The following is a 13048-nucleotide window of genomic DNA, read 5'->3' as shown; positions in this document are numbered from 1 at the left end:
CTAAAAATGCAACCTATCATGGTAATTCTTATTTTCCCGCTTTAAAGAGCTGAGAGCCTTAGGGCAGCCAAAGTTCATCCGTACAGGCAAATAGAGGTGTTTGGTAATGGGAAAACAACAACAGGTAATTTGTACCCAAGACAACTTGGGTAGAGAAAAGTGGGTCTTAAATACCAACTCAAGGGAGCTTGTAGCATGTATTGAAGGTTGCATGAAAGGCGTTGAGGGAGAAGCACTTAAGTGGACAAGTGAAGAAGTGGTAGAAGGGAAATGATGGACATGCATGTAACTGAAACATGGTAAGGTTGAATGTAGAAGAACAGAGCTGCAGCGACCTGTGGAAGTGGTGTGAGAAGCTGAATCCGGCCGAGGAAAGCATTGGAGAGTGAATACGAAACCAGCACTTCAGTAAGCAGAAAACATTAGTAAGATTAAGTTATAATACTTGGCAAGAAAAATATGTGGCCCTGAAAAAAACATAAATACTTTTAATTTCAATAGTTAAGAGTAGGATTTAATGAAAGTAGGACAGAGACATTGGAAGAAGAGGCAGAGCTTGGAAAAGACAAATGAATTAAAAATGAGCTGGATCCGGAGAAGCTAGGGGCATGATAGAGAAGGAGGTGAAAAAGTGACATGATGAACAGGCAGTATTTGCAGGTGTCTCTATTGGTTCTTTTTTCCTCCTGCCTGGAAATCTTACGTAGTAGAATTTGCAGTTCAGACATTTGTTCAGTGGTTTCTGAACGTTGGGATGACAACGTGAAAGTCCCAAGGAGAGAAAAAAAAAAAACATTTAGGAGAGGTGAAGACTTTTGTTTCAGCCACGGTTGTGAGGCAGCCAGAGAGACGAGGCTCGCTTTGGGGCTTCCTGAAGCGCCCAGGGACCGGCACGCCGGGGACAGCGGGGGGGGTGGAGGGGGGAGCCCGGCCACAGCACCGCTCCGAGCAGCGCCGCCGCTGCACGCCCAGCCCCTCACGGCCCGTCCCGCGGCCGCCGCGCGCCCCAACGGCCGCCGCGCCGGCCGTTAGCACGCGCGCGCACCCCACCTCCGCCCGCACGAGGGCCCCGGCCACGCCCCCCACGCCTCTCCTCGCCCCCCAGCCACGTCCCCTTGCCGAGCACGGACCCCCGTCCCGCCGCCGCGCCGCTCCCCAACGGCTCCGCTTTCGGCGCACGCGCAATCAACGCTTCACTCACCCCCTTCCCCATCCCCACCCACAACAGCAGGGCTTCTGATTGGCCCGTCCTCCTCCCGCTGCTGGCCAGTAAGGGGCCCGGCCTGGGTGCCCGCCTCCTCAGGGCGCGCGGCGGCGGCGGCGGCGATGGCGGCGGGGCTGGCGCTGCGCGGGGCGGCGGCGGTGGCGGCGCGCCGCCGGGGCGGGCTCTGGGGGCGGCTGCCCCCGCTGCCGGGCGCGCCCCGCCGGCCCGCGGCCCATTTCGCTTTCCAGCCGGACCCGGCGCCCAGCGCGTACGGTGAGAGCCGGGCCGGGGTCCTCCCCGCGGGGGCCGGGCTCCGCTGCCGGCTCCGCGCCGCCTCCCGCGGGGTGGGCGCTTGCCAGGCGCGGCGGCAGCGTCCGGGACGGGCGGAAATGTCCCCGCTGGCGCCTCCCGGCCGCTGCGCCCCGAGCAGCTCGGCGGCGTGTTTGCGGGAGCGCCGCGGGTGCGCCGAGCTGTGGGGGCCCCTCGGCTGCCTGCCCGAGCGGGGCCTGGCGGGTGGCCCTCGGAGGCGCCCCCACAGCAGTGGTGCAGGGCTTATCGGCGGGTTGTTCAGCGCCCACCTCTCCATCACACTCGTAAACCGCGGCCTGTGATTAATAAAGGCTGCTGCCTAGCGAAAGTCTGAGGTAGCCAGGTTCAGAGCCCACGTGGATGGGTTAGCAGTGAGCAAAATCTCCTGTTTTGACTTCATTTCTGAGACATCTCCATGAAAGCCCCTGGTGATGAGTTCCCGGGGAAGAAGCCTTCTTGCTATAGAATAGCCCTTTCTCTCACATGAGCCGCTGTCTTCTGGAAGAAAATTATTTATTTTGATGCATTGGTGTTGCAGCTTCGTAATGAAGTCAAAACCAGCTCTGAGCAGTTTCCGTTAGCCTTTAAATATAGGCTGATGGAAGCATAGGCATTCAGGATGTTGCAGAGTAAAGCCTGCATGCTACAGATCTCTACTTGAGATTATAACGAAGGAACCCTTTTGGGACAGACCTGATTTTGTTGCTGTTAATATAAAATTAGTTCCCTGTGATTTAAAACATGCTTTGAAATTCGGTGAAAAATAGTGAAACTAAAATACAGTGAAGCCGGTATTGATCTTGGTACTGTTAAGATGCTACATCACCAACTCCACAGTTCAAATCGGAAGGATGCAATTAGTTTCTCTCTCCCTACAAGGACTCATACAGGAGCCTTTCTCTTATAAGTGAGAGCAGCTGGTCACAACAGTTCATATAAAGAGTTTCTGGCAGTTGCTGGAATGATAGGTGGTTATTCATATCAAAATCTGGAAGGTTTGTGTCTTGTGGAAAGGATACCTAAATACTTATGTGGATACTGGGGAAAGAGAAGCAATGGCTGTTTTGCTTCCCCTTCATTGAATTTGTAAATGTGAGTATTTGTAGCTGTCATAGTTTGAACAGTTCCTATAACGGTTCCTTTAGTAGCATCCCCTTCTTAAAAGGTCATGACAAGTGTAACAAGTGAAGCTTCTGAGCCCTGAAATTCAGTTACCCAGCTCTGGTATGGCATGACACAGGTCTTTAATAAAATATGCTAATGTTAATTAACAGTTTGAGAGGGGAACTGAATGGTTGTTGAGAGATGCTCTAGCTACTGGAAAGGAAATGTTTTTCTCTCTGGATTCCAAATCCTGCTCTCACGTTTGTCTAGGATTTTCACCTAAATAAATACTTTTTTTTTTTTTTTTTTTTTTTTTGACAAGCTATGTAGGCTAGTAGGTAATGTTCTCTTAGGCTGTATTCTCAGTCACGCTCTGAACACAGTTTTTGTCATTTAAATGCTACCAAATTTTAGCCAGATAATTTCTTTTTCATCAGGTTCTTATAAGGAAGTATTCTACTTGCTTGCAGAATCTGAGTTGGTCACAACAGTGGTGACAGAGCTATTGCTGTCTCCAATCTTTGATTTTAGGTCTATAGTCTGTCCTTGCAGCACTAGAGGTGAAGAAGGGGATGTAGGTATTTTCTTTTGTTTTTGAAGATTTTCTTTTGATCCATACTGCAGAAGACCTTAGTATAGCCAGGGGCTAACTGCTAGCTAAGTTTTTAGTAATATATTTTGCTCCAATGTTTTCTGATATATTTTGAGTTTTGAAATGAGTTAAATAGCTAAATAATCCCTTTCATGCAGGGCAAACTCAGAAGATGAATCTCTTCCAGTCAATAACGAGTGCCTTGGATAATGCTTTAGCCAAAGACCCAACTGCTGGTATGCTACAATTGTTATGCGTCTTGCTGTGTATAAGTGGCGTTCTGTTTTGCTTATATGCATACAAGTTTAAAAGGCTACAGCAAATACTTTTAATATTTTTTAATAATATTTCTGTACTTTTATTGAGTTTCAAAGAAAACTTTGAAATGTTTTATTAGGATTAAAAATGTATATATTAAGTATTAACAAATTATTAATGGATTATGTGATCTAAGTTGTAATTACCTCCTCTGGCAACTGAGTGTATTTCACTTTTAAGTTGAGACAGAAGCATAAGTTTCTTGACATACTTTTGGGTATTGCTGATATGAACTGTACCAATGGGCAGCCTGGGACTTGAAAGGTAATTTATTTACCTTTTGTTATGTAAATCCTCATTTTATGTCCTTCAAATCTTCATGCTTAAAGATTTTTTTAGAGAGTCCCTCTACTTGTTCTCACTCCTCCTCTGCCATCCAAAATTTCTTTCTAGCTTTCCTGATTTCTGTTCATTGCCGCATACATGCAGTGTAAAATGGTCTGGTCTTTTTCAGTCTGGATAACATATAACTCTGAAGAAGCTAGTTAAAAATGAAATGTAGTGCTGTAGTTTGATTACACAGAGTTATCCTAACCTCTCTTTTGCAAGAAACTTATTTTCTTTTATTTTAATTCTTATGCAAAACAGGAGGTCTGTTGCTTCTGTTGTAGGGAAAGGTGTGATGATGCTCGATACCCAAAAGAGATGTTTAATGCCGTGAACACAGCTTCAAAAGCTGTATGATCTTGTGTAATTTTTTTAGCACAACTCTCTTGATACTGCTTAAATCATTGCTGAATTTGATGTCTCACTAATTGTCTAGTCTGTTAGGACAAATTCCATGTTATGTATCCAGTTCTATGCCTGTATGCATTCCATCTCAAGCTATAGAGCTGTGTTACAATCAGTCTTTATTTTAGTAAATAAATTTAAGCAACTAAAGGGGAAGTGGAACCAAGAACGTATTCTAATATCGTTTCTGTAGAATAGCCTATATGAAAGTAGGCAGAATATTAGTCCAGTGGGAACCTAAACTTATGTTGTCTTCAGCATGTTAGGTGATTTAGGTTCTAGTCTTGGTCCTTAGCTTTACATGGCTGGATCTGTGCAAAGTGCTTTGCAATATCGTGTTACAGTTCTAAAGTCCAAATTTGTGAATATGAGCCTTCTTACTGAATCCATTAGTACTTCTTGCAACAGAAAGCATGTCCTTCATATGTTTTTAGTCATATGGGAATTGAGCAACTCTTGTTTAAATAATGGAAAACTTCATACTTGTGTTGATGAGAATTTTAGAATCAGTCCAGGAAAATATATTCAGTGGCTGAAAAGAATGAGTAAGTCCATGGAAGTTTGCTGATGGCAGCATGAAAGGGGATATTTTTTTATTCCAGCTGGCTCAAAAGGAACTAGCCATATGGTAATGGAAAGGCCTTACAAAGATTTTAAGTATCAAAAAATGCAAACAAATTAATGATAAAAATGAATTAGTAAGGCAATGATCTGGATATGTACCTCAGTCATAAACATCATGGTAGTATTGGCTTTACATCATTATACAATTTATTTTTGTTTAAGCAATATCATAAATCTGATTAGCAGAAGGCAGTTAACCTCTTTTAGTGCTTTCTACTAGAGATATGTTTTTCTTTAGACAAAAATAATGCTTGTATGCAAGGGAAATAACTGTTTCATATCCTTTGGACTATGAGAGTATTGAGGAATTTGAGAATTATCAGAACTGACTCAGTTCATAAGAGTTACTATTAGTGATACTGCTAACACCTGTATACTTCAATATATTGAAATAGGTAATATTTATATAATTAAATAAAACTCTTAAGAAAAAATAAACATGAACATTCTGTATATTCAGAAAAAAGAGAACAGATTAGTTGCAATGAAGCTAAATTTTAAGAACAATGACTTTAACTGATAAAAAATTAATTGCTAGATGATCTATATTATAAAGATGATAATGGTGTTATCCAGTTGTCCTGGTTATTAGATTGCCATCTTTTCTTTAGAGGAGGTCACTCAGTTTCTTTGAGGTCACTCTTGGGAAATTTGGCAGGTAAATTTAGAGAAAGTTTGAAATTTTCATCTTGGATTAATATCTTCCATATCGAATTAATATTATGGAAGAACACTTTAATGTGATATTTTTCGAAGGACTAGATTCACTGAAACTTGAGAATGAAGAGTGCAAGTATTTACCAATGTAGAACATATAGCATCAATGACTCTTTAGTGACTGAATATAATTGTTTCTTAAATTGCTTTTAGTAGAAGTTGTGATGATACAGAGTATCTCAGAAAAATAAACTGGTGGTTTAATGAAGCCAGGAATAAATTAATTTTGTTTTGAGACGTAGTTGTTTTGCTGTACTGATTCTTTATTAAGTTGGATTCTCCTTTTGTTATGATTAGGTTGTGCACTAGAAGCACTCAGAGATCTAGATAAATCTTGAAGTTAAATGAATCATGTTAGATGCTACTTGCATTTACTCTGTCTAGTATGTATAAAAACCTTTGAAACATGATTAAAAATAAGTTGCATTGGAGTCACCTTAGCCCTCTCTACTCTTCTTGTTTTTCAGTAATATTTGGTGAAGATGTAGCCTTTGGTGGAGTCTTCAGGTGTACAGTTGGTTTGCAAGACAAATATGGTAAGGTAGCTTTTTAATTAAATACTGTTTTCATATAAAAATCTTTCCTCTTTTTTGCCTCCATATGCCTACAAAAATCTGTGCGAGAGAAATCTTGTAAATCAGCTTTTATTTTCTGTCCTTGAAAATGGAAAATGTTTTGATTATCTGTTATTGGATATAAATTTTCAAAGTTATCGAACTTACTGACATCGTTTCTTGAATCTCTTCTATTTCTTCAACTGTCTATCAGTATAACTTCAGTTTTTCAGGTGTAATGGGACCAATGCTTATCAGTGTGTGCCCAGTTAATTACCTTCATCAAATTTAAGCCTCTTAAGAGTGATACCAGGAGATGCTTTTTGTTTCTGTCTGTCAAGAACTAGGAAGATTGGCTTTTCATAATGTACTTCATTTAGAACATGATTAGTTTTACTTGTTTTATTTTGTTTTACTTGTTACTACTTTGTCTCAAAGTGCCTTATAATAGAAGTAGTCTTTTTTAATCTGTCCGTTAGATTGGAAAAAAAGATTGCAAAAGTACATGAAGATGTGATAGTACTTAATCATCTTAGACCTCAGATAGTTAAGGTGAGCTCAGTGGAAGAGAAAAAGTAAAAACTTGCAGGAGCATTTGATAAGCTTTTGCATGATCTGTGATTTAAATTCATCCTTATATTGTGTCTGATTTATAAGAAGTTTAGTTTCATTGATTTTGGTGGACAGCCTCCTGTATCTGAGTATCAAGATTTTTAAGAAAGGCAATGGGAAGGAGGAGCTTTGCAACATGCAGTCTGAAAGAAAATGGAAGTGTATTCACAGTTCTTGATAGATAGTCTATCCACCTAGTCAGTGATGTCTCACAAATCTGGAAGACTTTTTTTGAGTTCTGAGATCACTATTCTTACAATTAATAAGCCTTAATTAAGGCTATCTCCTTGTGGTTTCTTGAGCTACTTTTTCTGTTGCAGGAAATACTGTTATTGGAATGTTTTAAAAAATCAGTGTTTCATGTACTACGTGCTTGCTAATATATAGCGGTTGGCAAGGTCTTGGAAATTGGTGGTGGATACACAAAGCTGGTGGTTTTTAGTCTGGTATTTGCGATTTCTCCCCTAGAAGAAAAGTATAGAAGAAAAGGATTATGAAATGTTAGGTGACAGCAGCTTAATTTCTTCAGGGCATCAAAGGGACTAGAATCACTTGCAGCTGGTGATTAGATGTATTTCAGTACTCATCTAGAGGAGGTGAATTACTACCACCTTAGAGGTCACAAGAAAACGGGATTGAAAAACAGAAGGAAGAAGACTATGCTTTTAAGAAGTTTTAGAAACATTATTTTATATGCTTGTTTCTCTGCTTCAATTGTTATGAGGATATTTGCTCCTTCTGGCTTACACTAATATTAAAAAAAGTTTAGATAAGCTACAGGACTTGCAGGACAATTAATAATCTGTTAGTTTTGCATGTTAGAGTTGAGTTAGGCTTTTTGACTTTAGTGTAGTATATTAACTCTGTTTATTAGACTTTGTCAAAATGAGGTCTCTGCAACAACAGTCGGTTGCTCTGAAAATGAGCAAGAGAAGACTTCATTTGGGAAATAAGCAATAGGAGCATCATAAGCAACTTCTCTACTACTTAGTGAACATCTCCATTTTAAAAGGAAAATTGAAAGAATAAACTTTGAGTGTAATTTTGTTTTGAGTATATTTTATTGTTTTTCTCAATGCAAGAAAGTCTTATACAATTGGAATGAATGAAACACATTTTATCATTCTTATAATAGCATTGTATTCAAAAGTGCCAGTACTATTCAAAGACTTGAAGATGGCCCTTGTCCCAGAGAGCTTTGAGACAGGTGCTGTTGTGGAAGCACAAAGAAATATTTAAAATATATTTGTCAATATAATAAGGAACAGTCACAGCACATCAGCAGCATGGCTAGAATCAGATTTGGTGGTGAACAGCAAAGATTTTTAGTTAGGATTTTTTAAGGATAATTAAAAAGTTAATAATAAATTAATAAAATTAATTAAAATTTTAAAAATATATTTTTTAAAAATATTATTTTAAAAATAATTTAATTTTTAAAAATTTGCATTTTAAGATGCAGCTTTAGGAATATTTGAAAAGAACTCCTTTAAAGCATGAGAGAGAACGTGAAAAATTGTCAAAGTACTTATGTGGAAATTTAACAAGGGCCAATGAAAGCTAATACTGCAATTTGATCAGAAATGCTTCTGACCTCTTGGTAGTGAATGAGATGATAGATTTGATGAAAAAAATAAGGAGGGCCCATGTTTCATGCTACTGAAAAATAAAATGGATGGATACATAAACTGCTGGTGGGATCAGATTGACAGGGTGGGAAAACTATCTTTTTGCATTCATTTAGAGCATTGCAATGTGTGTATTTGCCAGAAGAAGTTTTATGTTGGCTGGAAGAGAAGGAGAAATTTGAAAATTGTTTGCTGTGTTCCTACTTAAAGTTTGTCTTACAGATCTATTACAGGAAAGCCTTCCTAAGATTCCTTTGTCTTGCAAATTCTAAGGTTTAGGTCTACTGAGAATTGAAATGGTGCTAGTCTTTGAGAGAGAAGACTTGACAGGCAGAGTAATTAAGAATTCTTTATAATTATACTGCTGAGGGGGTGCCCATGAGGAAATGGTGGCAATATCTGAAATACAAGTTGGGAAGGTAAGTCTAAATTTAGAAGGTGGATCCATATAATGACAGTTAATATACTTTTATTTTAGACAGTTGAGGTAACAAGGTGACTTCTGGCTTCTTATCTAATAATGAAATCAAGGGAAGCCTGGCTGGCTGTCAAAGGTGGCTTAGAGGTAAAATAAGTTGAGAATGCAGTGCTGCTTTTATGCAAAGAGTAGAGTCTGTACAAGAAAGAAGGAATTCCACACATAATTAATGAACAAGGATCCCCATTGAACTTTCCTGTATAAGGAAGATTACATGCTGACTCTTCTTTCTCCATCTCCCTTCTCTATTACCATCAGTATAGTAATAGGAGATACAAGCGGTATAAAGCAACTTCAGTTGTTTCTGTGTGTTGATGAAAATACTGATTCCTTCACATTTTACAGTTTTGTAGATAATCAAAATCACTAGGTGGCAGTCTAAACCTATCAAATGCTTATTCAGAAACAAATTTGTGCTTCCTTTTAAGCATATACAAAGGTCAAGGTGTAAACATCAGCTAATATTATATTATGAAGAATTTAATAAATTAATACTCAATAGTAGTATGACACAGATGGTAGTTGCTATCCAGGTTGTTACTGAAGATTCTCCAGAGAGGTAGGGAAGAATATAGTTTTGCCTTTTGTCATTAAAACTTAATCATTTTTGCCAGAAAAGCTGTTTAAACACTGAATGTAGCCAGTCCTTAGGAGGAATGTAGGATGTAGAGTAATACTATAATAAAAACATAGCCGGAGGCCTAAAGAGCAAAAGAAATCCAGCAGATTTATTTTATAAAGAAATAAAACCTGATTTTTTGGTTGGATGAATTTTTTGACATAGTGGGAGGAATTTTGTAACTTTGAAAACAATTCAGTATTTTGAAGATTCTTTTCCACAGTAGCTATGACTTTGGATTCTATATTGGGTCCTATAGAGAGTCTCTTAATATCTGAAATAAACTTGATTCTGGCTTTCCAGTATCCCTTTGCAATTGAGCATTCTTCTATTGGTATATTTTGTGTGAACTGAATGCTTAGAAAGGTATTGCTCTCTAATCCTCCTTTCTGAAAAAGTGTGAACTCCCTGATTTTTTTACATGGAGAGTTAGTTTTAGATAAGGGAACAGAATTAATATTCTTGAACTTTTTTTCCAGCCCTTCTATGTCCTCTCCCTCAGGTCTTACACACTGGATAGCGTATTCTTGCTTTATTTCTTGTCCCTTCCCCAAGTGTGTATCTGTTTCCCATTTTTCATTGTCAGTATTTTGCAGAGCTCGTGCACTTTAACATGTGGAATTTTGTTACTGAAAAGGTAGAGAATGCTTGCTGTTCCATATTCCTGCTGTCTGGAGATGTTTCTTCTCTAGAGCAAAGATACAAAACGTGATTTGTAGCCTGTTTGCTTGCTTGCATTACCTAGACTACCTAGTGTTTGTAGTCTAGATAAGGTGCGCAAATGTCCTTTTTTTAAAAAAAGGAAAGTACATAATTATTTTGGTCTTTTGAAGAAAATACTACCAGAATAAAATAGCCATACATTTGTCTTTAAGTCTGCAGATGGATTTGAAACAATGATCCTAAAGTGTGAATACATGTGCCTTGTTGCTCTCTCTGAAGTGTGAAATAAGATGTCAGCATGTAAAGATCAGTATCTCTTGTATTTCTTGGAGTGTTGAATGAATAAAGAGGTCAGAGGTAGGGATAAGGTCAAGAAATGGGAGGAAAACAGAATAAGGTAACAGGGGAGAAAGTAGTGGGCAGAAGTAAAGACTGGGAAATGAGAATAGCAGAAATAGTGGTTTAGAAGGAAGGCTACTCATAAGAAGGTAAGAGCAGTCTTTTTGGGAAGCTCTACCCTACTGTGGCCAAAAATGGAGACTTTGGGAAGAATATAAAACAAGGCAAGCATATATAATATTCCTCTTGAGTATTCTCTCCGACTTCCTCATAACATTTATAGCTTGAGGTCTTCCTGATCAAGTAGTGCCTTCTATTTAGTAGTCTGCCTCACTAGAGATGTGTCTTTAATACTTGTCTGGCCTCTGCTGGAAGGGAGACTCTAATGTGTACTTACTGCTCCTCCAAAAATCTAGCTAGCTTGAGACTCTTATGGGGCCTTCTGACTGTTTGAAAGGATCAAAGACTGTTATCCTGAGAACTCAGCAGAATATCAGCGCTTGCTCAGAACTCTAAGAATATGACAGAAGTGAGAATGGCTTGTCGGGTCTTTCTGCACAACAACGTTTTGGAGAGAGTGAACGCTTTTGGTCCAGGTCTAGATACTTTTATGGATTTTGGGCTGAGATTTGCATAGGAAATAGAAACCAAACCTAAACTTCAAATTAAGATCTATTTGTCCTCTAATACGGGAAGCTTTAGTCTAAATATTATTAAAAAAAACCCCTGGATCTGGAATAAATGAGTAGTTCAGGCTTCCTCTAGGGTCCGTATCAACTGAAAGCAAGATGTTCGTGCTACCTGTAATGCAACTGACTGAGTTTGATAGCATCTCTTCCTACTTGCTCGGAAGGGAGTCTTGGTGACCACTTAAATTAGATAACTATTTTTTGGATGGCTGATTAGATTGCCATCTAAGTTTTCAACTAACAGCAAGCTACTATAAATCATCTTTAATGTGAAAATGTAGTAGAGATGACTTTTTACTTTTTGATTGGAAATTCTTGAATAATGTGGTTTTAGTTCACTTGAAACTATTTGGAAATATGGGTTGAATGTGAGTGCTCTCTGAATTTTCATTTGAAGGATCCTCTCAGTTCCTGGAGGATGTCATTGTGGTGTCTTTGATCAGAAATAGGTGCTTTCTTGGGCAGAGGAAACTCAGACTCGGTTTTGTCCTTTCTGAAGGAATTCTGAACTACCTTTCTGAAGAGTTGCCTGGGCTATCAAAGCTGGTCTCTGCAGAGGTGCAGGAGTTTGTCAACATTTTTTTTTTTCTGAAATGCTTTGGAATGATTTTCATTTTTTGCCCTTGTGACTCATTTGTCACAGTTTGGGATCCTTTTCTCTAAAATAGAATAAACAGGAGGAGCATAGGTTTCCTCCCTTCTGGATAAATATCCTATCACCAAATGGAGAGGTTGGAGGGGCTTTCACTCATGGATTTTTTTCTTTTCTTTTGACTGTTCTCCCCGTCCTCCTCTTTCTGTTTGTCCATGTTTACAGAGATGTAATGCCCAAACCTTACTGTGGTGCTCCACACAAGACCAATTAGAACAAAATAGTTTTCGTAAGGTTTCTATGCATCTTTCCTAACAAGTTCTGGAGTGACGTTTGCTGCCTTTGTCAGCAGTGTGTTTTTAACTGTTACTTAGTTTGTGGCATGCTTTAGTCCTTAAGTCCTTTCTATTTTACCACTATGTGGCCAATAATTACCTCTTTTCCAGATGGGCATTTGATAAAATGAAGCGCAGTAAGAACAACTGCACGTTTTGTATATGTAGGATAAAATAAATTTATTTTCAGATCATTTCCTTTAAAATAATTCTGAATTATGTGTGTGGCTAGAGTCATCAGTAGTAGATGAGAAATAAGCAGCTTCAATATATTTCCTCTTAGCTCCTTTTTTATAGCTAAAATGAGACTCCTTCCTTGGAGTAGAAAGAATGCAGTAAGTACGCACGTGTAAGTTCAATTCTTTACTTACCCTACTTTGTTTAAGTATATGAGCTTATTTTATAAATAATCCTGTTATTCTGATGCAGCCATAAGCACAGATAAAGCTGGTAGGATTTTTTCTTCTAAACCACATTAAAAAAAAAGTGTGAAATGGATGGGAAGATCATAAAAGGTAATTAGCATCTGTTCAATCTATCAAGAATATTTTCTTGCAAATTGGAAAATAACAAAAGAAAAAAAATCAAGAGAAGAAACAACATTTGTATTGAATCCCATCGATGCGGGGGGAGTTGCATCAAATATTTCCCCTGTGGAAAATTTCAAACACATCAAAAAGCAAGTGACTTAAGTGCATATGAAACCACAGTTATAGCAAGAAAATAATATCCTTATGTCAGAACAACTTATCCACATCATTTGCAATCAGCTGGATACTTTAAAAATGATTTTATTTATCACTTCCATATTTGTTTTTCTCTACTTTTTGTCTGCCTTACAAAATTAGATCTCTGTGAAGCCCAGGAGTACATTTTGGGACAAATAACTGGCATTGGCTGTTGTTACCCTTCAGTGGTGCAGATTCCATAACCTCCCTT

General features: G+C 38.7%; 1 protein-coding gene across 2 annotated transcripts in view; it reads left to right on the top strand.

Annotated features, from left to right (window-relative positions):
* The first annotated feature begins 1384 nt into the window (after positions 1–1384).
* BCKDHB (branched chain keto acid dehydrogenase E1 subunit beta) overlaps positions 1385–13048 on the top strand; it is a 144595-nt gene continuing 132931 nt past the window's right edge. Inside the window, exons 1-3 of one of the 2 annotated variants that reach the window (XM_062571053.1) lie at positions 1385–1477; positions 3368–3445; positions 6068–6136. In XM_062571053.1, coding sequence (XP_062427037.1) covers positions 3382–3445; positions 6068–6136 — 133 coding nt within the window. In that variant the 5' untranslated portion in view covers positions 1385–1477; positions 3368–3381. The remainder of the gene's footprint in view (positions 1478–3367; positions 3446–6067; positions 6137–13048) is intronic. The other variant, XM_062571052.1, reaches the window with a different exon arrangement.

The sequence above is a fragment of the Rhea pennata genome, chromosome 3 (genome assembly GCF_028389875.1).
Source record: "Rhea pennata isolate bPtePen1 chromosome 3, bPtePen1.pri, whole genome shotgun sequence".
Classification (NCBI taxonomy): Eukaryota; Metazoa; Chordata; class Aves; order Rheiformes; family Rheidae; genus Rhea; species Rhea pennata.
Note: the sequence above shows the minus strand (reverse complement) of the source record. Positions and strands in the feature narration are given on the sequence as shown.